At 36.4% G+C, this 25,660-nt stretch overlaps 2 protein-coding genes across 10 annotated transcripts in view; both read right to left on the bottom strand.

Annotated features, from left to right (window-relative positions):
- cers2a (ceramide synthase 2a) overlaps positions 1 to 8,216 on the bottom strand; it is a 42,326-nt gene extending 34,110 nt beyond the window's left edge. For 2 of the 3 annotated variants that reach the window (XR_015515694.1, XR_015515695.1), the window contains exon 1: positions 7,757 to 8,216. The gene's annotated coding sequence lies outside the window, so the exon portion shown is untranslated. The remainder of the gene's footprint in view (positions 1 to 7,756) is intronic. The other variant, NM_153671.2, reaches the window with a different exon arrangement.
- Positions 8,217 to 11,945: 3,729 nt separating this feature from the next.
- celf3a (cugbp, Elav-like family member 3a) overlaps positions 11,946 to 25,660 on the bottom strand; it is an 80,178-nt gene continuing 66,463 nt past the window's right edge. For 4 of the 7 annotated variants that reach the window (XM_087294935.2, XM_087294934.2, XM_087294933.1 and 1 more), the window contains 5 exon segments: positions 23,474 to 23,533; positions 19,931 to 20,035; positions 19,559 to 19,702; positions 17,504 to 17,640; positions 11,946 to 13,141 (listed from right to left, as the gene is read on the bottom strand). In XM_087294935.2, coding sequence (XP_087151061.1) covers positions 17,513 to 17,640; positions 19,559 to 19,702; positions 19,931 to 20,035; positions 23,474 to 23,533 — 437 coding nt within the window. In that variant the 3' untranslated portion in view covers positions 11,946 to 13,141; positions 17,504 to 17,512. 7 annotated transcript variants of the gene reach the window in all.

The following is a 25,660-nucleotide window of genomic DNA, read 5'->3' on the forward strand; positions in this document are numbered from 1 at the left end:
GCGCAAACAAAAGCTGACGTTGCCGGAAAGTCTTTGGTCTCCCAGTTCAAAGTCCATTTGTCTTTATTTAAATTTTCTAAATCTAATTTAGTCCTTTGAGAAATACTTGTAGTATTTTAGACTCAACAAAGGGAAACTATTCTTTCACGCCCAAAGCATGTTATTGAATGGAGGAGATATTTGGTGAAGTAAACGTACTCCCTTTTAGACAACGCTTACTCAATATTTAGTCTTTTCTTACTTGACACCACTTTTCTATCATCATATCTATCAGTTCTTCAATTCGCTCTTTTATATTGCTTATATACACACACACACACACACGAGCCAAACTCTGATAACATTCTGACACTGTGTATTCTCAATGTGCTTTTAGCTCATTCACACAGAATGGCACAGCAAGGGGAAAGAATCTGTCTCATTCTCTGGCCTGTCCGGCTCCAAGCAGTACTCATTACCACAGGTGACAGTACAGGCTTTCAGCCGCTGCCAGCCAATGACAGCAGCCATGATGTCATGCTGACCTCTCAGAAAGACTCCATTGAGGCAGAGCAGGCTTTATTACAGCTGGCGCTCCATCCGCTCAAACCGTGTCACTGACAGCACGGGGATGAGGAGGAGCTTTCACTGAAATGTCCACCGCCTGTTTTCTTGGACCCGGGTGAATGGCTCACCAATCTGTACCAGGGATGTGCTTGTGAATCTCTCAGGAGAGCTCATGTTTAACAGAAAGTTTACTTTGACGCGATAGCTTATCTGCGGTCTTGAGCTTGTGTTTAGCGTGTGAATAATTTGACCTGTCCATTTTGAAGGCAGAAAACAGGAGTGTTTACTAAAGGAATGAAAGCTTTGTGTATGTTTTAAGATCTCTTAACCCTTTGTGTGGTCTTATAATCTGTGTATTCTGTCTGTCCTGACCCATAATTCTGTGTATTCTGTTTGTTCTGACCCATAATTCTGTGTATTCTGTTTGTCCTGACCCATAATTCTGTGTGTTCAATCTGTCCTGACCCATAATTCTGTGTATTCTGTTTGTCCTGACCCATAATTCTGTGTATTCTGTTTGTTCTGACCCAAAATTCTGTGTATTCTGTTTGTTCTGACCCATAATTCTGTGTATTCTGTTTGTTCTGACCCATAATTCTGTGTATTCTGTTTGTCCTGACCCATAATTCTGTGTATTCTGTTTGTTCTGACCCATAATTATGTGTATTCTGTTTGTCCTGACCCATAATTCTGTGTATTCTGTTTGTCCTGACCCATAATTCTGTGTATTCTGTTTATCCTGACCCATAATTCTGTGTATTCTGTTTGTCCTGACCCATAATTCTGTGTATTCTGTTTGTTCTGACCCATAATTATGTGTATTCTGTTTGTCCTGACCCATAATTATGTGTATTCTGTTTGTCCTGACCCATAATTCTGTGTATTCTGTTTGTCCTGACCCATAATTCTGTGTATTCTGTTTATCCTGACCCATAATTCTGTGTATTCTGTTTGTCCTGACCCATAATTCTGTGTATTCTGTTTGTTCTGACTCATAATTCTGTGTATTCTGTTTGTTCTGACTCATAATTCTGTGTATTCTGTTTGTCCTGACCCATAATTCTGTGTATTCTGTTTGTTCTGACTCATAATTCTGTGTATTCTGTTTGTTCTGACTCATAATTCTGTGTATTCTGTTTGTCCTGACCCATAATTCTGTGTATTCTGTTTGTCCTGACCCATAATTCTGTGTATTCTGTTTGTCCTGACCCATAATTCTGTGTATTCTATCTGTCCTGACCCATAATTCTGTGTTTTCTATCTGTCCTGACCCATAATTCTGTGTGTTCTACCTGTCCTGACCCATAATTCTGTGTATTCTACCTGTCCTGACCCATAATTCTGTGTATTCTACCTGTCCTGACCCATAATGCTGTGTATTTTGTTTGTTCTGACCCATAATTCTGTGTATTCTGTTTGTCCTGACCCATAATTATGTGTATTCTGTTTGTCCTGACCCATAATTCTGTGTATTCTATCTGTCCTGACCCATAATTCTGTGTATTCTATCTGTCCTGACCCATAATTCTGTGTGTTCTACTTGTCCTGACCCATAATTCTGTGTATTCTACCTGTCCTGACCCATAATTCTGTGTATTCTACCTGTCCTGACCCATAATGCTGTGTATTTTGTTTGTTCTGACCCATAATTCTGTGTATTCTATCTGTCCTGACCCATAAATCTGTGTATTCTGTTTGTCCTGACCCATAATTCTGTGTATTCTGTTTGTCCTGACCCATAATTCTGTGTGTTCTGTTTGTTCTGACCCATAATTCTGTGTGTTCTGTTTGTTCTGACCCATAATTCTGTGTATTCTATCTGTCCTGACCCATAAATCTGTGTATTCTGTTTGTCCTGACCCATAATTCTGTGTATTCTGTTTGTCCTGACCCATAATTCTGTGTGTTCTGTTTGTTCTGACCCATAATTCTGTGTGTTCTGTTTGTTCTGACCCGCCTTCACTTATCCTTTAAAATAGAGCAGCAAAATGTCATTTTAAATCTCAAATCTATTTTGCACTAAGAAACAACCTCTTCATCTCAAACCCTGCACTGTAAAACATTCTATGATCGATTGAAGAAGATCTAAACCTGTGAAGACACTTAATTGGGTGAGTGGAGTGCCCTATGAATCTGCCATTATGTGTCTTTGAAAACAGGTGATAGTCAAGGGGTCATAAAAAGAGCACGAGAGAGGACTTGGGGATACAATGAGAACCATCTGTGCCAGAAAAACATGTTGAAACTGTCATGTATATTTGAAAAGACACATACTGTATGGGAGAGAAGAGTCCAGTTTAGATGTTTGAAACATAGATATTAGTCATGAGTGCAAAACTTAAACTATGTGTAAAAACAGTAGTAAATGCATTAGACATGTTCATTATAAGGACCAAAAGAGGGGGGCTTTAAATCGGGGTTGTAAAGTAATAGGAGCTGGGAGATGCTTGTTGATTCAGGTACTAGTTGTGACAACACAAAGGTAGGTATAATCAAGGATAAAAGATCAAATTTGGAGGACAACGAATTTGTCCTGGGGAGAGACTGAGGGCCTACAGCCCTGAGCGCCACAGCCATATCATCCTGCAGCCCAAGACCGGTTACTCGCTGAAGCTCAGCAGGGCTGAGCCTGGTCAGTACCTGGATGGGAGACCACTAGGGAACACTAGGTTGCTGTTGGAGGTGGTGTTAGTGAGGCCAGCAGGGGGCACTCAACCTGTGGTCTGAGTGAGTCCTAATGCCCCAGTAAAAGTAGACGGGACACTACACTGTCAGTGGGCGCCGTCTTTCTGATGAGATGTTAAACCGAGGTCCTCTCTGTGGTCATTAAAAATCCCATGGCACTTCTCGTGAAAGAGCAGGGGTGTAACCCCGGTGTCCTGGCCAAAGTCCCTTACGATCATGGCCTCTCAATCATTCCCTTCCACGGAACTGGCTCTATCACTGTCTCTCCACTCCACCAATAGCTGGTGTGTGGTGAGCGCCATGGGCGCCGGCATCCTGTGGCTGCAGTAGCATCAGCCAAGTGGATGCTGCACACTGGTGGTGGTGTGGAGAGATCCCCCCCCTTATGATTGTGAAGCGGTTTGGGTGTATGGCCATACACAATAAATGCACTACATAAACACACATTACATTACTCATACTATGCTATCTGAACCGTGCCCAGGCCCGTTTGCCGGATTGTTTGAGAAGTGTGAGTGCTCTGAATCGGGCTCAGGCACGGTTCACTTGGCCGGCCCTGGCCCGGTAGGAAGAGGTGTGCCAGAGCGCGGATCACTTGGGCATTGGCGCGGTGCGCTTGTGTGCGAGTGCAAAATGCACCCGAGCCCGAAACTGAAGGCGAGACGTGACTTTTAAGGGACAAGTGTTTGCTCCAGGATGTCTCTGCTTTTTTGTAAAATATTCCAATAAGGTATATTCTTCTGATATTCATAACCTCCAGACATTTTAATTTATCAAGAGAAAAGCCGGAAACCACGGTACAGTCAGTCATGACAGCATATGTTTTTAAGTCATTGTAACTTACTAAACTAAATTAATCATGATCTAACTTAATTTATAAATTACGCAAGCTGTTTACGGAGCTAATTTTTTTGTTTTGAGATTAATTGTTGATGCTATTATCACGGTTTTATCACAATATTGACTTAAACTTTGGGTTATGCGGCTTGGCCTAGAATCAAAATCTCGATTAACTGAACATTTTAACTCGATTACGATTAATGAACGATTATTTTATTTGTTTTTTGTTTTTCATAGTTCACTGACAGGTTTTGTACAGGAAATATGCTCACAAATTACAAATAAGAGACTTTTGAATGGAGCATTACTTGATTTTAAAATAATTAAAGAAAACATACACTATCTACTGTCTATGATTATTTATTGAATATCAATGTTGAACAACTAAAATTAAAACACAGAGCCTAAAACCAGTCAATTTTATTTCCTTATAAAAAGGTGAAAACAAATACCTTATTGATTTTCAATGTTTTCAAACATAGAAATACGCAGTATCTCTTCTAAATAAAATAACTCTTAAGCCGAATTTCTTAAATCTTCTGTAAACAACTATTTTTATGTAAATAATTATTTTATTGCAATAGAAAATATGCCGTCTCATGGCATCTCTGGCGCAGCTTCTAATCATCGTCAACGTGAGGCAAACGTGCAACATGTAGTTACATTTTTCGCAAGGTGTTTTTCAAGAGGCATGCAGGAAGGCTGCACCAGACCATACAAAAGTGCGCAAGTATAAATCAGTCTTAGCAGAGCGGGGTCATGCGTCTCTACATGCAGTAGGGAAAGTTATTGAAAAAAAAATTGATCTGGATTTCTTTTCTTTTTTTTTTTTTTTTTGCTGCAATTTTAGGTTCTGAATGTCGATTTCGATTATTTTTTGATTAAATCGCCCAGCCCTACCTAAACTACAAAAAATAAATGAATAAATAAATCAATTTAACTTGTATAATAACTAACTAAAGAAAAATACATAGTTAACTGCTTTATTGTACAATTAACCATGCTTAAAGTAAATAGATATTAAAATTATATTAAATAGCAAAAAAATACATTAGGCAATACTTTACAATAAAGTCTCATAAGTGAACGTTAGTCAATAGGTTAAAATGAACAGTAAGGTAAGGCCAGATGTATTAGTTAGTGTTAATTATTCATTAAAAATACACTGGATTTTATTAGTTGTTCATTTTATTGAGTATGTTTAATTAAGTTAAACTTAAGGTAAGTCGATCAATTAAGTCTCTAAGCATTTGGAGCTATTATGAACACCACTGCAAACACAATTTAAGTAAGCACTCAACGTTTAACTAATAAAACATTTGTAAAACGAAAAGTCACATTATTTTGAAATGCTAAAGATATCAATATTATGGGTGTTCATTATCACAAAATATTGAATATTGGTCTTCATATGAGTACAACAGACCGTTAAATATTAAATGGATTGTTGAATATAATAAAAATATATAAATATTTATAGGGTGACTAGGTTAAGTGTCAGTTGTTGATTGGATGTCTGATGTGCATGATGCACTCAAAAGGACAGAGGTGGGACTTAAACTATGAAGGTGTCTTTGCATTTTAAATAAAAATAAAAGCTAGATCATTTTAGATCATTCACTTTATACGGCAATTGTGTTTTGGAGTCCTGAAAACGCCAGCTTTGCCAAACTTTCATTATTATCATGATGACATCATCATGGGCAAGTGTATTAGATGTTCCCTCTAGGCATGTGCAAGTAACTGACCATCAAGCCAATAATGCTGGACTAAAAGACAGTAGCTGTGTCTAAAATCACATGCTACTCGAGTAGGTAGTACATTTGAACCTTATGTGTGTACAAAAGTTCAAGCTGCTTCCGAAATCATCCCTGTCCCCTTAATTATTAAACCAGGGTTAAATAAAGTGAACAGGATTCTAAACCTGAATCATAAATATGCGTTTGTTCAGGGGGTTTTTTCATTAAGCACATGTTATCTGGAAATCATTCTCCAGCACACCGTTTCTGCCACAGTACAACGCATATATCCTTCATTGACAGTGCTTTAGTAATTCAATATTTATACATTTTTTAATGAAGAGAAAAATCATGATTTTAATAAAAGTCTAGCAGTTTGAGTTTGCACGTTCAATGTAACCACAAAAACGCGAATAAGTGCACAGACACAGCCATGCCCTCTGCTTCACTGCCTGCCCTATTATATACCCGATTTATTTTGGAGACCGAAAATGAAAATCTAACGTTATTCTTCAGGCATTGAAAAACTGAGGGAAAAAATGGCGACGAGAAGAGACAGGCACAAAATTATTTAGAATTATTGTCCAGTGTAGTGTCAATAAAGGGTTTTTGCTTTTGGAATTAAAACACACACACACACACACATATATATATATATATATATATATATATATATATATATATATATATATATATATATATATATATAAATAACTCAACCTAGAATCTTTTATAAAATCTTCCAATTACATAATCTTCAGAAAGACACAAAGTAGGTCCCTTTATTAAATACTGTTAAATTCTTCATTTAGGAAGCTGGTAGTTAACAAAAACAGTGTCGTTTTAAAATGTCCAAGTCATTCAGTCAATTATTAAGTAGGAAAAAATCAGACTTTACATTTCTGTTTCATTGATTGCATTTAATAAGCAATAAAATCACTGTGGGCCGGTTTGCAATGGAAAAACTTCACTATTTTGAGCAAGGTAGGACCCCAAAATTATTCTGCTTAGGGCCCCCAAATGTACAGGGCTGGCCTTGGTTAATTGTAAATACATACACATTTATACTGCCCTGCAGCAGGGCAAATGATACAACATTACAGAGGTTAGGCGGACATTTGGCTAACATTATAACAATGTTCTATTGCTGTTAAAAACGATCCTGGCTAACCGAGAAAATAGACGGTCTGAGATCCACAAGTTTTTAGCACGTTATACACTATATACTTCATGACGTCACATAAGACTCCCTTCAAAAGCCCTCGAGCATAACACGAGACGACAATCACAAGTTGGTAAATTGTGTTTACAGCGATACACTGAGTAAATTAAATATCCACCCGTTTCAACGTTGTGTATATACAAAAGTACATACAAGAAAAGTTAGTCTTTTAAAACAACAGTTTACATTAAATTACTTTGAGAACCGTCGTCTTTTAGCGTCAAAACAGCTGGAACTGTAAATAATAAGCTTTGCTAGACTGGTTGTCTGCACACGATCAACTACAAAAACGAATCCCCAAATTTTCACTCGACTAAAACATCCGCGAGCCGCTTTCAAACACGGAACCCGCCCCTAAAAACCACTGGAGTGAAAACATTGACACTTTTTTCTTAATTCTCGATGGGTCTTGGCGTATACCTAACATCAATAACAAGTTATTGTGGATATTTGTTCGTAGCCGTGTCATAATCACAACAGTGCATACTTCACATCACGCGCGCTACGAAATGTTAGTATGTAACGTTACTTCCAGTCGGCTGATCCCAGTGTAGGCCGTACACATCAAACAGCTGACTTCCAGAAGCGCCCGTTCGATACAAAACAAATCAACACTTCAAAAATTCAAGAAATACGAGTATATGATAACACGCTATAAGGAAGTGACAGTACAACAACACACTGAGGTGCAGGAACGAGCACGGCTGCGTATAACGGTACTTACTTTCAGGAGTAGTGCGAAGCACAAGGGTGTGAGCGCGAGATGAGATGAGATGGGTTTAGCAAAGGTGCATGAAAGTGCGTGTAAACTCGCGGTTATTCAGGGCAATCTGTACAATTTTGTGCGTTCTTCATAATCCATAACCCTTTCCGTCTGCATCGTTGTCTTAAATCCCCGTGACAGATGAAAAACGCCAAGGGAAGTTTGGCGTTAGAGATGACGTTAAAACTCTTCCACTTTTTTTTGTTTGTCCTCCGCCTCGTTCACTGCTGCTTTTAACCGTATGCTTTTAGTTTTCATCCACACAGCCCAGATTATAAACTTTTCCCGACACTTTTCGCTTCACATGTCCGAGTTGAAAATGTCTAGACGTACTTTTGCCGGGTGTGTTTGGAGGCGAATCGAGTCATGAAAGACTGAAGAGGAGGGCCAAATAAAAAACACTGAGCTGCTGTGCGAGACTAAAATCTGAAGGGCGGGGCGCAGGCTATTTAAGGTGACGTTTAACCGCATGCGAGTTATGACGTTTTATGGATGACGAAACCTTTGAGGAAGCTTTGTTGACTGTGTAAATGACCGCTGTAAGTGAATAGGGGTGACGTCCATGGTGAACAAACGATGTTTAAGATATAATACCTGAAGAAGTATAACTGGGTTTTAAAGGGATAGTTCACCCAAAAGTGAAAAATGTAGGGTGAATTCAGGTAATCTGGGACACTTCACTTTTTGCAATTTTGACTTCAGCTCTCTATTTCAATGCCTGACTAAGGTAAATAGTACAACGTATTAGACTTCTCTGAAATCCCTAAAATGTTTTCGTACTTACCACATAATATAGACATAAACATGACATAAATATACCGAGAAGTGTGTGAGTTTGTGTACAGAACATTGTACATCTCTGTAGCATCTCTTTAGCTAGCTGGTTTAGCTTCTAGCTGTTATCAATTTATGCTATATTTATTACCTCCAGTTGTCCACATTAACATCCATTTCTCATTATGGCATATATTAGCCCTTGTCGTTAAACTTATAAAGTTTCTAAATGCCTATTTCTCCCATTCGAAGACAGTCACACATTATCAATCCTATCTGATGATGTGGGACAACAAAAAATGTTCGAAATAAAAAAACAGCAACACTTTAATACACATTTTGTTACTTGACTAGGTATGGAACTAAATTAATGTCCAAAGTATTGAAATAAAAAGATTATTGAGTAGCACAAACTAAAAAAATAATAATAATACATTGAATTAACAACTGCTTGCATTTTAATGAGCTGCTAGGGTTTGTAATTTTAGGTTCTGAAATTTAACACAGCTGTTTATTTAAGCTGTGAATATTTCAACTAAAAATATTTCAAACACGTTTTCATACTTAAAAATTCAATAATTCTTGTTCAATTTCCAGATTTCACTTACAAAATATTCAGTAGGGGTGAAAAATACGAAGCATAATGTTCAAAAGGTAATTTTCAGTTTATGTTATTTCAGTTAAAAAATTTGCTTCCATAAATTCAGAGGATAAATTTCGGCTCCTAAAATTTGACATTACATCCATGAACTGCAGGAAAAGCAATAGATTGCAGATTGACAATCTCCAGCTGCTTTTTCACTAGCAGGTGGGCCAATTTGAGATGTTTAAACCAGTAAATAAGTGAGGAAAAAAGCTAATAACAGCACAACAGTAGCATTTATTATTGTAAATGTCAAATTTTAACAGCCGAATTTGATCCACTGAATTCATGGAAGCAAATTTTTTTACAGAAATAAAGTGAAATGAAAATTTTCTTTTGAATATTATACATGAAATCTGGAAATTGAACAAGAATTCTTACATTTTTAAGCATGAAAATGTGTTTGAAATATCTTTAGCTCAAATATATTTAGCTGTGTTAAATTTTAGGACCTAAAATCACAAACCCTGCCAATGCAAGTCATTAAAATGCAAGCATTTGTTAATTCAATGTATTATTTTTTTGAGTTTGTGCTTTTCGATAAGCTTTTTATTTTAATGCTTTTGGCATTGATTGGGTTCCATAACTAGATCCCAAACAAAATTTGACAACAATTCGGAACATCGTCTAACGTGTGACAGGTTTGTGTCCTTAACATGAATCCAGTCAGAATCCTACAGCATGTCATTGACCATGTCATCTAATTTTCATGAGACCTTGATTGACAAGTGCCTGGCCCCACTTTGTGGAACCCCCTTAATGAAGTCATGTGATTTCACTCATATGAAGTCCATGTTTAATTTATAATAAAAGTCCTGTTAACTGAGTTTAGTTAAAACAGAAAGAAACACACAGAAGCTTAGGTGTCCCAGATTATCCAAATTCACCTTTACTTAATATTTACTCTCCCTCATGTGGTTCAATACCTTTACAAGTTTCCTTTTTCTGTTGAGCACAAAAGAAGACTGTTGGAAACCTGTAACCATTGACTTCCATAGTAGAAAAAACAAATATGGAAGTCAAAGCTTACAGGTTTCCAACATGTTATCTAAATAATTCTTTTGTGTTTAACAGAAAAAAAGAAACTCGAAGAGGTTTGTGACTAGTGAAGGTTGAGTTATATAATAATAACAGAATTTTCATTTTTGGGTGAACTATCCCTTTAACAACGCACTCATGACGCAATTGTAATTGAGTTCTGGATTCATATAGAGAGCCATTCCACTGATATGGATGTGACATTTGCTGTAAAAACTCAACACATAAATTCACAAAGTATTTGTTACCATTATTTTAAAACATCTGTTTATATTCCTCCTCCAGGTTGGAGAAAAGTCTTCAACCCAGATGGACCAGTTCAAATATCTTGGGGTTTTGTTCACGAGTGAGGGAAGGATGGAACGTGAGATTGACAGACGGATTGGTGCAGCCGCAGCAGTAATGTGGTTCATGTACCGATCCGTTGAGGTAAAGACAAAGCTTAGCCGAAAGGTTAGCGGTCAATCTATGTTCCTACTCTCACCGATGGTCATGAGCTTTGGGTGATGACCACAAGGACAAGATCTCAGGTACAAGCAGCCAAAATGAGATTCCTTTGAAGGGCGGCAGGGTGCCCCCTATAGACCGGGAGGTGCTCGTAGTTGAGCCGCTGCTCCTCCACATCGAGAGAAGTCAGCTGAGGTGGCTCAGGCATGTTTCGGATGCCTCCTGGACGCCTACCTAGGGAGGTGTTCCAGGCAAGTCCCACCGGGAGGAGGTTCTTGAATCTGACTGGCTGATAGTCATGCAATAGTCTACAATAACAGCACTCATTTAGCCTCATCACCCTTGTGTATTACTCCGCCCACATCAGCAGATCAATAAACAGCAGATCAATAAACAGTTTGACAAATATAGCAGCTGTTGGACAACATAATGTACTTTTGGGGCATAGTGCAACTATGCATTTTATTTATAAGGATAGTGCCAATTTTAAATATTTAGCATGTTGGCGGCAATCAGCTCTTCAGCAAAGTGAAGACGGTTGGCGTTCCGCCACAAGATGTCGACAGAGACTTCATAATAAGCTTTTAGGGGAAACAAAAATCTCAGTGAATTTCAATCTACAGCTGATCATTTTATGATAAAAAAAGGTAAGTCGATCTCTCTCTTTTGCGTGTTTTAGTGCTGTGTTTATAACACAGTAATCTCGTAGTATTTCGTAGTTCTTGTAGGCTTTTTTTAAACGCAGTTACTTACTGTATAGTGATCTTCCAATTGCAAAAAAGAAATAGTGTGAAATCTCTGTAGACTGATGGCATTTCATGCCGTTCAGCCTTATAATCTTAAAATGTGAGCAAGATCACCTGTTTTGTCATCACTTTACTCTAGAGAATCATTCAAATACTAGCTCTAAAGTGACGTTTGATTATGAGCAATGGTTTCTGCTGTTCTGACGTCAGCCTTAGTTGTGAATGAACAGTGGAAGAAAGTAGTTCCTCTAACAAAAGGATTTTTGAGACTCTCCGTGTTCGATTTTCTTTTTTTTTATACATGATGATGCTGTCGAACTGTTGTATAAACACAATATCACACGAGAAGCAGTGCGATATAGCTGTATATCATCACTGGCCTTGAGCAGTGCACGGCTCCCACCAGTGCCGATCTACAGAGTCACAGTGCTTCATTCATACTTTAATGCATCTGAAAATAGCACAAATACATTTACTCCAGTAATCTCACACAGACACACAATATTGTTTAAAATTTTATTCAAATTTTTTTTGTAATTGACAGGTTGTGAAACAACAGTTGAAGAAAATAAATAGAATAATAATAATAATGATTGTTCATTAATGGTAAATCTGTAAATAAAATGTCTAAAAATACATGGATTCATCAGACGTGCCAATGATCCGCTATCTTCATAAATAATTTAAAAAATGCCCTCCATCAAGAAATTAATAAATTAATTGCAAAAAAAGATAGAAATTACTTTCCCTAAATAATAATAATAATAATAGCAATAATAATAATAATATCCCAAATGTTTAAATCTTGACCTTCATTTTAAAAGCATGATATTTACAATGAAATACATTTTTAATGTTTTTACCTTTCATGAATCTTCTCGAATCATCCACAATTTTTTTTTTGTTTTGTTAAAAAAATGAACGAAAAACTAACAAAGCTAAAAAACAAAACAAACAAAAAAAAAACCTCTAACTACAGCTTCTCTGTGATAAACTATATTCAGTCATTTTAGGGAGGATTGCAACATAGGACCGGCATCCTATACCCCACACAGGTCTTTTTGTTTCCGTAAGTATTAAAGATGAAGAACTATGTATAACTGGACTCAGATTAGAGACCGAGAGCAAACTCCTTCAAAACTCCCCAAAGGATATTCTTTTCTCTATCTACCATGATTTCTTTGCTCTGATCACGTTGACCCAGTCCCACCCTCCCGAACCGTTTCGATATGTCTACAACATGATCCCCTCAAATTTCTATATACACATTTTTAGATTGCTGCAGAAAGACTTTGATAGTCAGTAGTTCTTTTGAACCCAGAAGCAAAATTCGTGTAGTACTGACACATTTGCGTTGGTCCCATTTATGTGTGTGTGTGTAGTGCGTAGATGTGCAGGCCGAGGGCAGAAAGATGACGACCCACAAGCACACGGCACGACAGTGTGTGAAGCAGAAGAGCGAGTGGCGCTGCGGTGCAGATTGGTCCTATATCGTATACTGTTAAGGTAGTAAATCCTTCTATTTAACCTGCACCTTGTGCAATAAGTCTGTCTTTGTTATTACATGTATATTTTTCCTTTAAATAATCTCGGTAGGTTTTTTTTATACTGTAGTTTTGCGAAAAGTTGTTGGTCCCGTTATTTGCAGCGGAGGAAAAGTGACTCGTAACTGACTCCGTTAGTCCTCTCCTGTCTTCCCTGCGAGAGAGAAAGAAATCGAAAAAAAAGAGCAGTTAGCACAAAAATCACACGGGCCAGCGAAAACACTCCTACGTCTTTCACAACGTTAAAGGGTTAGTTCACCTCAGAATCAACATTCGCTCTTCGTTTACTCGTCCTCACGCCGTTCCGAAGAAATTTGTTCATCTTGGGAAACTAAATATGAATCAAATCCATAAAAATTTTCCATCCCGCCACCGAAAGACTATTTACCCAAGTAGATCACAGAATGAATCCATACACGTCAAACCAACACAATCTCACGGCAATTCGTGATTTTTATATTCCCTGGCTAATTGGTATGAATTCGTACAATCTTATTCGTACAACTGAGTACGATTTGCTTGTCACCAATGATGGTTGAGTTTAGGGGCGGGGTTTAGTGCCACGACTCGTTTTTGAAATCGTACATTTTTATACGACTAAACTCGTACAAATTAGCCACTAAACTGACAAAACGTAAAATACTCACGTTTACTCGTGAGATCAGGCTGGTCAAAATACGAATCTTCACTCCATGTGATCAGATGTAATTTGTTCGCACAGATTAGCGAATAGCTTTTCAAATGTATTGACACAAATGCGTCCCTTCAGCACTATTTTCAGCTTATGGAACCCCACACAAGGCACGTGGCCACGATTTATTAAACGTTTTCTTTGGTTTACTAGAGTAGTGACCCCCGCCCTGCGCATTTTGTGTTTTCCTTACTTAACACACCTGATTCAGATCATCAGCTTGTTAACAGAGATCCATGAACTGATGCTTGTGTGTCAAATAAGAGAGACATACAAAATGTGCAAGACGGTCCAGTGTTTCTCAACCACGTTACTGGAGGACCACCAATACTGCATGTTTAGGATGTCTCCTTTATCTGTCACACTCATTACAGGCCTTTCAGTCTCAGCTAATGAGCTGATGATCTGAATCAGGTGTGTTTGGTTAAGAACACATGGAAAAAATGTGCAGTGCTGGTTGTCCTATGGAAACATGGTTGAGAAACACGGCACTAAACTGTTTTATTAATTCATTGCCTCGGAGTTGTGTGCACGATTCATTCCCTTGTTTTAAGTCACAGGTGTCAAATCCAGTTCCTGAAGGATTATTAAACACACCTGATCAAACTAATTGAGTCCTTTGGGCTTGTTTACCTTCAGGTAAGAACTAAACTCCCCAGGGCTGCTGCCCTCCAGGAACTGGACTTTTATCTGGGTTTTTGATTTATTCATCTTCAGGCTACCGGCTTTTTTGTGAACAGGCTCAAACAGGATTGACAAAAATATAGCTATCATCATTACTTTACAAAACATGAGAATTCTGAGAAGACGTGTGTGGACATGAAGTATAACTATTCATTTAGGTTGCATTATTTACCTAGAATGATTGAATGAATTAATCAATTGTGTGCAAGCTTTAGTATATCAAGTGAATGAATAAATAAATTGTGCACAATTTACTTAAAATAAGGCAAATAAATTGGAAGTAAACAGTGAAAAACGATTCGATACACTGAGAAAAACGATTCACTGGATTTACTACATTTTTTAAGGCAAGTGATTGAAAACCATTTATATGGGCTGAATTGCAACAAATTTAAAATTAAATTTACAGATTAAATAAATTAAAAATTAAATTTACAGATTAAATAAATTTAAAATTAAATTTAGCAATGTTCAAAAGATAAAAATGGTTTGCAACCACTTACCTTAAAAATTGTAGTAAATCCAATTAATTAATTATTTTTAACAAGAGAACAAATAAATAAATCGTGATTTACCCAGAAGGAGGGAATGAATTAGTAAAAATAAGTAACATTAAATCAAGAAATTTTAACGAATGAACAAAAAAACTAATTAAAATGATTTACTTAAAATGAGGGAATGCATTAAATTATGTGCAATCTCTAGGAAATCGAATGAACGAATTAATAAATTGGGTGCACAATTTACTTAAAATAGAGCAGCGAATAAATAAATTGAAAAAAAAAAAACACTGAAAAACGATTAATTTATTCATTTTCTTTTCGGCTTAGTCTCTTTATTAATCTGGGGTCGCAACAGTGGAATGAACCGCCAACTTATCCAGCTCGTTTTTATGCAGCAGATGCCCTTCCAGCCGCAATTCATCACTGGTAAATGAAAAATGATTCGATACACTGAAAAACGATACACTGAGAAAAACGATTCACTGGATTTACCACATTTTTTAGGGTAAGTGATTGAAAACCATTTATGTGGGCTGAATTTAAACATTAAATTTAGTAATTTTATATATAATGTGATATAAATGGTTTGTAACCACTTCCCTTAAAAATTGTAGTAAGTCCTATAAATAATTTTTATCAAGAGAATGAATAAAAAAATCATGATTTACCTAGAATTAACTCAATTGTGTGCACGCTCTAGGAAATCGAATAAACGAAACAATAAATTGTGTGTACAATTTACTTAAAATGAAGGAACGCTTTAATAAATTGTGCGCACACTTTAGTAAAACAAGGCAATGAATAAATAAATCGTGCCCACAATTTTTAACACTGATGTCATGTCCGGGGCTCTGACCAAGAACCAATGAGATTTATTCTTACACCAAGTAGGTAAGATTGAGCTTGGTTTATATTTGCTTATCAAAGTATTTAACCCTCCTATTATCCAAGAGATCTCCTGTGCTATTCGACAAAAGAGATAACCTACTTTACAGAAACCTATATTCTGCATATAAGTGGTGACATCAAGCTGACGCAATAGAGGTTAACAGGAGTGGTTAAGCCATTGTTTTTCTCGAGACGACTTGGATGATTTATCTTTGAACTGTGACTTTGTAGGCGAACAGTCTTTCAACAGAGGAACAGAAACACCAGAGATTTGATTGGAGACATCGTCAGTTGTGTTCTTAAACACGTTTGGGGTTCAGAACGAACATGAGGGCAAGTAAATGATGGCGCTTTTTCATTTTGGGGTGAACTATCCCTCAAACACTACTGTGCATTTGGGAAGGTTATCTAAAGCTTACCATTCTATACTTCCATGCAACCTACATTGTGAGTCAGTGAATGGGGTTTTTAATGCAAGTGTGTATATTTCTGTGTTAGTGATCGTTTAAAGTGGGAGGGGGGGACATTTCTGGCAGGCAAACAAATTTCCAACATGCACCATAGGAATTCTGGGCTGTTCAGAGGTTGACTTATATATCAGATTAAGTGTTTTGGACTGCTCAAACGAATGAATGAGCTGTTGAAGAGCAAGTTTGTCTACAGGTTCTCCTAAAAGAACCCAGAATTCCTACAGAGGAATGCTGTTCTTTGGTCGGCACAATGCGTCACTTTTGTCACCAAAACAACCACAGAGTGTCACCTCAAACCTCAGCGTGAGAGGTTTGAGAGATATAATGAATGAGTTCCCTACCTCTCGCTCACTCTCACGCTCAAACGCACGATTGCTTCGCACCACTCATTCACGCAAGCACGTACACACAAGCTCACTCGTTGGCACGAAACAGCATACCCACTAGCACAAACTCTCTTGGAATCAAATACAAACCCACCCCACATTCACAGTAACTAGAACAGCACCAGACTACATATGGGAGTACTTTGTGTAAGAAATAGAGTCATGACCAAACAAAACACAGAGGAGACTGATCAAAAACAAAGTCCACCCAAAAGCAGCACATTGAGCTGGTTGATTAGAGTTGAATAGGGGTCAATTGAGTTGGAGTAACTCCATTGTCTACGGTTGAGGGTAAAGAATCACAGATGTGCAGTGTCAGTTATTGATCAGTATGTGTAAAACAAAAAGAGAGAGAGAGTCACAACGCACCAAACACAGTCCATAGTCACCACGGTCACCCGCCATGCACTCTCAGCATGGAGGATACATGACAAAGGGCCAAAAAACAAAACTGCTAATGGCAACCATCACAGGCAGGAATATATGGCCACAGCAACCAACACAGGCCAATCAACTTACAAACCAACGCTGTGGGAGGAAGGGGGAGCTTATTGGTTGCTAGGCCACCGTAGCCATAGCGACGTGGTCTCCGCACGAGTTATGATTGGACGGGGCAGCCTTGGTGTGGATGAGCTTGTGTTTGTTTGTTTGATCGGGTTTTTTTGGCAGGAGAGTGGACAATGACACAGCACAAAAACAATAAATGAAAGTAAAAATTAATGAGTGCTTATTCTTTTCCTTTTCCACTACGTTTCTTTTCTTTTTCTTTCTTAAATGCTGATTTTATTTAGGTTTATTCAAGTATTTAAATAACACATCATTAGAGCAGTGGTTACACATGTTAAATAGTCAAAAACTGCTTAGTTTAGAAATACGGTGAGATTTATTGCTCACCTGTTGGTCTCAGTATGGACGGTTGGCGTCTTTAGGCCTCTTCAGCTGCACTTTGAGCCTCTTCATGCCGATCTGAAAGCCGTTCATGGCCTGGATGGCGGCCTGTGCGCTCGCCGGGTTGTCGAAGCTTACAAAACCTGCGACATGAAGGACATGACCAGCAACGAGAAACAAACGAGAAGACGAAAAGGTTTGTGTGAGTGAGGCATTGATGATCGCCTGGTCACTTGATGACAAACTTCTGCTTACAGCCATGGAGAGATTATAAAAGGAGAGAATATAAATATATGGTGAAATTATTATTCAATGTTTTTCAATAAATAAAGTCTATAAAAAATGATATACCACTAGATAATAATGTTTGAAAACTAATTTTATGGTGGCTTGAGAAAGGCATGTTATTAGCATGTTTCAAGCATTACTTAGCATGTTTTAACATGAAATAGCATGTTGTTAATATTGTTTTGACATGAATTATGTAATTTTAATAGGAATTAGCATGTTAGCATGTTTCAAGTATGAATTAACATGTTGTTAGCATGATTCTAGAGTGAATTAGCAAATTTACAAGCATGTTTCTAGCATGAATTAGCATGTTGTTAACATGTTTCTAGTATGAATGAACATAGTTAGCATGATGTCATTATGAATTTGCATATTTGCTAACATTATTCTTGTATGAACTTGCATATTTGCTAACATGTTTCTAGCATGAATTAGCATTTTTACATGATTCTAGTATGAATTAACATGTGGTAAGCATGATTTTGATATGCATTTGCATATAAACTATCATGTTTCTAGCATAAATTAGCATGTTGTTAACATGTTTCTAGTATAAATTAATGTGGTAAGTATGATTCTAGTATGAATTAGCATGTTAACATGATTCTAGTATGAATCTGCATATTTGCTAGCGTGTTTTTTTAGCATGAATTAGCATGTTGTAAGCATGTTTTCAGTATGAATTAACATGTGGTAAGCATGATTCAAGTATGAATTTGCATATTTACTAGCATGTTTCTAGTGTGAATTAGCATGTAGTTAGCATGTTTTTAGTACGAATTAACGTGGTATGCATGGTTTTAGTATGAATTTGCATATTTGCGAGCATGTTTTTAGCATTGTTTAGCATGTTTCTAGTATGAATTAACATGTTGTTAGCAAGGTTCTAGTGTGAATTTGTATATTTACTGGCATGTTTTTTAGCATAAACATGTTGTTGACAATTTTTGTATGAATTAGCATGTTTCTAGTATGAATTAACATGTTAGCATGATTCTAGTATGAGTTTGCATATTTACTAGCATGAATTAGTATGTTTCTACTAGCATAAATTAGATGTTGTTAACATGATTCAAGTATAAGTTTGCAAATTTGCTAGCATGTGTCTAGCATGAATTAGCATGTTAACATCATTCTAGTATGAATTGGCGTGTTGTTACTTTATTTCTACAATAAATTAACATGTGGTTAGCATGATTCTAGTATGAATTAAAATGTTCCACTTTTTACAAGATATAAAACGAGTCTCTGATGTCTCAAGAGTGTGTGTGTGACGTTTCAGCTCATAATACCCCACAAATAATGTTTTATAACTCTTTAAAACTGCCCCTTTTAGGCTTTGATCCAAATTGTGCCCTTTTGGTGACTGTCGCTTTAAATTCAAATGAGATTGTGCTCTTTTTAAAAGAGGGCGGAGCTACAAACACCTATGTGTCAGCATTCATAAACAAGACTAACATCTTATGCTAATGAGGGTGAGATCATTGCTAATGGGCGGGGCTTTCCCCATCTGATGACAAGTATAAAGGGAGAATGTCGATCAGAGTGTTTCTGCAGACTGCTTTTATTAAGCGTGATTACAAAAAAATATCAAATTAATACATATTAACCATTAGAAGCTGGTTTTATTCGCACACTGTTGCCACACAACCCCTTATAAAACTGATTTCTGCATAATATGTCCAATTTAATGGCCGTTATTTATTGTAACGTACCTTAAAATGTTACAATTTCATCATATATTTATTCGAGCCTGTCGAAATCACTCACCAAAGCATTTGCTCTGATTGGTGGCGCGGTCAACGAACACCTTGGCTGAGATGACGTTACCGAAGGGCAGAAACATCTGCAGCATCTCCGAGTCAGTGAACTCCTGCGGCAGATGATAAATAAAGATATTGCAGCCCTCTGGTCCTGGAGAAAGAGAGAAGAGAAATGAGATATTTCCATACATAGATAGATTTGATCTGAATTTTTTTTATCAAAAAAGGAATTAATCCTGCTAAATCCTGAAAGGGATTATGTCGCAGTATGAGATTCAGCGGAGAACAATGACATGTTCAATAATAGACTGGGGAATAATCAAAAACAGGATGTCGATGGTTGTGGTAGTCGGTGGGAAAGGGGAAATGACGTGGCTACCTTCTCGTTGTTGCAGCTGCTGCGGCTGTTGGGGTTGCTGGGCAACCAAGGTGGGCTGATGTGGGAACGGTTGACCGACCAATCCATAAGCAGCGGGGTATGTAGCTGTGGGTGGAGCAATGAGGGTAAACATGAGACCTGGGTATAGTAATGCTTTCAAGAGCCATTCTGAGGTCTGCGTTTGTTATTTTGAGCAGATAAGACCTTGAGGAAGACAAAGTGCACTTGTCGGCCCTGCTGTAAATATAGCCCAGACCATTTCTCATAAAAATATATTAATAATATTAAAATAAAACACAAATTAATAATAATATAAAAAATACATATTTTACTCTCATATTTAAGGAAAGAAAATAAAAATAAAATAACAAGAAAAGGTTTTACTCTTCTAAAAGAACTGATGGGTCAATCTTATTTATGTGATCTAAAACAGGTTGCCAGATGAGAAAAACATATCAGTACAGCCTCTTACAGTATATCAAATCTTTTCTATGGTCAGGTGGTGAAAAGGTATAAAAGGTATAATCCGCATACTGTAAATCTGCAGATTTTTAAAATTCTGTGCAGAAATAGTAAACAATGTCCGCAGATCTGGTCTCACCCTACTAATAACTAAATAACTAGTAACTATAAATATGTATTACGCATTTTGAATGCTATTTTCAATATATTTGTTTTATGTATAATAAAGAAAGCCGAAAACCTGTAACCATAGACTTCCATGGTAGAAAAAACAAATCCTATGGATATCAATGGATACATTTTCCCACCTTTCTTCAAGATATCTTCATTTGAAAAAAACATATCAGTACAGCCTATTACAGTATATCCAATTTTTTCTATGGTCAGGTGGTGTAGGAGTTCCATAAGCCATTGCTTAAAGGTTGGAGGAAATTTTTAAGGACTGTGATGTGAAACCAAAAATTAGAATTATGGCCTCAGGTACTCTATAGGTATTTAATGCGTGCGAGAGAAATTTAAATATTAGCGGCCAGAAATCCTTTAATTTGAACAAAACATATGAGATAGAGTAGCTGTCTCAATATCATCGGTCACAATTGGGCTCTATACTCAGTTTAAATTTGGCTAGTTTCACTATGGACCAATGTAATCCATGAACTACATTAAACTGCATGACACTATGTTTTAAACAAATTGAAGATGAGTGAATATTGTCTGAAACGGATTGCCACATGTCTTCAGATAATTCTATCTCTAGTTCCACCTCCCATCTTCTTTTTAATTGCACTAGGGGCTCCAGATTGTAGGAATTAATTATAGAATATATTTAAGTAAACACTTTTAAAAGGATGAGAGCGTACTCACTAAGTTTCTTTATTCTGTTGAACATTAGTTTGAATATTTAATTCAATTCAAGTTTATTTGTGTAGCGCTTTTCACAATAATTATTGTTTCAAAGTAGCTTTACACATTACTGCATTTCAATAAAAATCAGAAGAGTTAAGGTTATTATCATAACTTCATTAGTTATTATTCACTAGGCCCACACGGACTCTGTGTGCAGAAATCTGCAGATTTTGAGCCCATTGTTGAGTCTATTTATTTACTTGTGTAAATGTGCATACATTTATACTTATTCAGTTTTTAAATAAATTTCAGCAATATTATTGACTAACATGAAAATGTTTATATGATTTACTTACAATACATTTTGTAAAGAATGTCTTTTAGTATATATATTTAATAAGAGACTTGCTTTGTTTACCAATTAAGTGGATCTAATTGGATTTGCATTGTAAACATTCAATAAAAGTTAAAAAGGTATAAAAGGTATAATCCGCTTACTGTAAATCTGCAGATTTTTTATAAAATTCTGTGCAGAAATAGCAAAAAATGTCCGCAGATCTGGTCTCACCCAACTAATAACTAATTAACTAGTAACTATAAATATGTATTACGCATTTTGAATGCTATTTTCAATATATTTGTTTTATGTATAATAAAGAAAGCCAAAAACCTGTCACCATAGACTTCCATGGTAGAAAAAACAAATCCTATGGATATCAATGGATACAGTTTCCCAGCTTTCTTCAAAATATCTTCTTTTGTGTTCAAACAAATAGCATTTCAACCAGAGGATGATGAACAAATCATGAGACAATTTTCATTTTTGTATCAACTACCCCTTAAAGTACATTACACACAGAAGCAATGTACAGCTGGGAAAATAAGTATTGAGTTCATTTTTCTCAGAAAACCTATTTCTAAAGGTGCTGTTGACTTTAAATTTTCACCAGATGTTGGTATCAACCAAATAAATCCATATATGCAGAGAAAACCAATCTAATTGGTTTACAAATGAAGTTGTGTAATAAAATGAAATGACGCAGAGAAAAAGTATTGAACACATGAAGAAAGGGAGGTGTAGAAAGGCAGTGAAAGCCCAGACAGCAGCTGAAATCTCTCAGTAGTTAGTTTTCTCAGCTACCCTCTGCCCTTCAGCACTGTAATATCAGCTGCTTCAGTCCAACATCTACATTATCAGGATGATGAAGATGAAACCAGGGTGGACATTTCAGCTAGACAGTGATTCAAAACATAGCCACCCTCAAATGGTTTCAGAGAAAGAAAATAAAGCTGTGGAATGGCCCATCCAATCACCTGATCTGAACTCAATAGAAAATACTAAATAAAAATCAGATTTGATAGACAAGACCCACAGAGCCATCAAGATTTTTGTACTCTGTTGACGTGTGTGGAAAAACTCACACCTGAGGAATTCATGTGACTTCATTCTTCATATGAGAGGCGTCTTTAAGCTGCCATCACCCAAAAAAAAAAAACTTTTATAAAGTATTAAATACATTTCAGTAGTTCAGTACTTTCTACTCGTGTCATTTCATTATTACACATAAAGTAACTCATTTTTCAGATTTTTTTGTTTTGTTTTATTTTCATGCTTGTATTGTTTGGGTTTTTACCAAAATCTGGTTTAACTTCATGTCAACAGCTCCTTTAGAAATATTATTGCCAGTAAAATAACATGGCGTGTTCATTGCTTATTTTCCCCGCTGTAGCATAAACCTAAAATATCCCAACTAAAAACTTCCTGAGGGATTTCTTTGCCACCTTTGTGGTGTAAAAAAATACTTTTTGATTAAACTTCTGTAGCAAGAATATCTACTGATAAAGTTATGAATCTGCTTTGATTGAGGGAAATCAGTTCGATTGAACAATTCACATTTACGAATCACTTCATTCAGTGATTCATTTCATCATTATTCATCAGTTTACTTTTAAAATGCATGTAGAAAAATTAAATATTAATAAGAGATTGGTAAAGGCTCTAAACCAGAAATCTAAATCTTCAGTTCTGCCATAAAAAAGCATAACAAATTTGAAAATTACTTTTAATTTCACCACACTGAATTGACTTCTTGAATTGGATTTTAACTGCTCCAAACTGTTCCAAGCAGATTGTTTGTAATACAATCTATTAAAAAATAAAGGGGGAGTATTTTATGCCACATTCTTCACTGTTGACAAGTCTCGAATGGAGTTTGTTGAGTCAAGAAGCCTCACCCGTGTAGTGCTGCATGCCTGTATACGCCTGCTGGAGAGGATCCAACGCAGGACTCTGAGCTGAAAACATCGATAACGACAAGAAGAAAAGAATGAGTCCATCGGAATAAAATAGAAATATCAAATTACATTTACGCTACGTACATAGAAAGCAGTCAAGAATACAAGTAAAGTCTGTAATTAATGAAATAATTATGCAATTTTCTGCTGTTATTTTATGGAGCCAGATCAGTCTCAAAAGTAATACATTCATAAAATTCATAAATATACAGCACAATACATAAATCAACCACTCCAATTCATACATTCAAAACACAATTCATCAATTCAAAAGTTTCTCAAATGCTCACACATATGCATCTTCCCTAAATACATTTCAAATCTGTACACAATTATTTATATATGAAGTTCTTGGATTACAATGCATTATGTTAGATGCATTTACGAACCACTGAATGTGCATTTGAAAATGCTCACATGCACATTTAGTCCTTTGAATTGGTGCACGGTATTTTTGAGACCTTCCTGGCAGGACGTGATTCGTACACATCTTTTTTTGAAAAACATTCTGTTTAGCCAATTGCGGTGAGTTTTAATCCACCAATCAAAACACTCCTAACTGAACAAACTCAAGAAGCTCCACCAAATATATTGTTTTAGCAGTATTATTAGACATTTGTCATTAAAATAACGTCAGAGTAAAGTGTGATAAGCAATTTTATCTGGACAAACTAGCACAAATATCCAGACTCTCATCATGCTTAGGCATCTTATAGTCATCTGTTCTCATAATCCGTGGTAAAACTGTCACACTGCACAGCATGGAGCGAATGAATTTGTAGTGACCAGCAGTCTCGACCTTAGTGTAGGCCTAATATATATGCAACAGCCATAAATTAAATATACTAACGTTATAAATCAGTAATATTGAGTACGGTGATCTTATGTCATTCGTGAATGGCTGAATTTAGTGCATTCAGTAGCAAATCTTACTGAACGAATCATTGATTCAAACAAATCGAATAAATAAGTGACTCGTTTAGTAACACAATCCCTTGCCGCCTCCTGCTGGCATTTTCAGAATATTATTTTGTCGATCGCCTCTGTGATCAGAATGTTATGTTTGAATTGAATTTTACCACGTTAATTGTTGCATTTATCATTTTATTAACTTTCAGATGCAGATGCTTTACCCCTTATGCAGCACAATAATGCTATAGAAGTCACTTATTAAATTGTTATCAGCCTATATTATTCTGATTAAATTACTAAATGTGGATTCATGAATTTTTAGGCGAGCCTCGCCTGGATCAGTTGGCATTTCTGTGTGGAGTTTGCATGTTCTCCCTGTGTTCGCGTGGGTTTCCTCCGGTTGCCCCCACAGTCCAAAGACATGCAGGATAGGTGAGTTCAATATGCAAAATTATCCATAGTGTATGAGTGTGAATGAGTGTGTATGGATGTTTCCCAGTGAAGGGTTGCACCTGGAAAGGCATTCGCTGAGTAAAACATATGCTGGATAAATGGGTGGTTCATTCCTCTGTGGCGACCATTGAATAACAAAGGCATTAAGCCAAAAAGAAAATATTTTTGAAAGAAAGTTTTGAATTTACGAATTGGAGTGGTGGATTTATGAATTGTGCTGTGCATTTATGAAGGCAAATGTATTATCTTTGAGACTGATCTGGCTCCATATTATTTGGTGTAATATAGATTTATTCACAACATTTACTTCTGTCTGTACTCACTAGATTGTGTGTGTATTTATAATTGATTGTACCCAGTTTTTAGTATATTTCTACACTAGTGAAATTTGGGTGAAACCAAGCAGATTTAAATGCTGATTCATTTTAATGTAGCCGCTGTGTGATCCCTTTTAAGAGTCTTTCAATATTTAATCAACTAGTTTTTGTAAATATGACTTGTCAGATTTGTTATTGAGAATATGACACTAAACACAGTTACACTGAATAACATTTCGCATGTTCTCTGTAAATCATTAGAGAGAAATTACATATTAGTCATTAATATTTTTATTATAGTCATGATCGGGGCTGGACATTAATTTTTTTTGATCACCAGCCACTGTGGATAGTAGATTTCCAACGTTACTAGCCACTCTGCATTTTCACTAGCCACAATTCTGTTGTTGGGAAATATATTTTATAAGCATGAATTTTGACTTTA

Source organism: Danio rerio, chromosome 19, assembly GCF_052040795.2.
Source record: "Danio rerio strain M-AB ecotype USA chromosome 19, GRCz13ab, whole genome shotgun sequence".
Classification (NCBI taxonomy): Eukaryota; Metazoa; Chordata; class Actinopteri; order Cypriniformes; family Danionidae; genus Danio; species Danio rerio.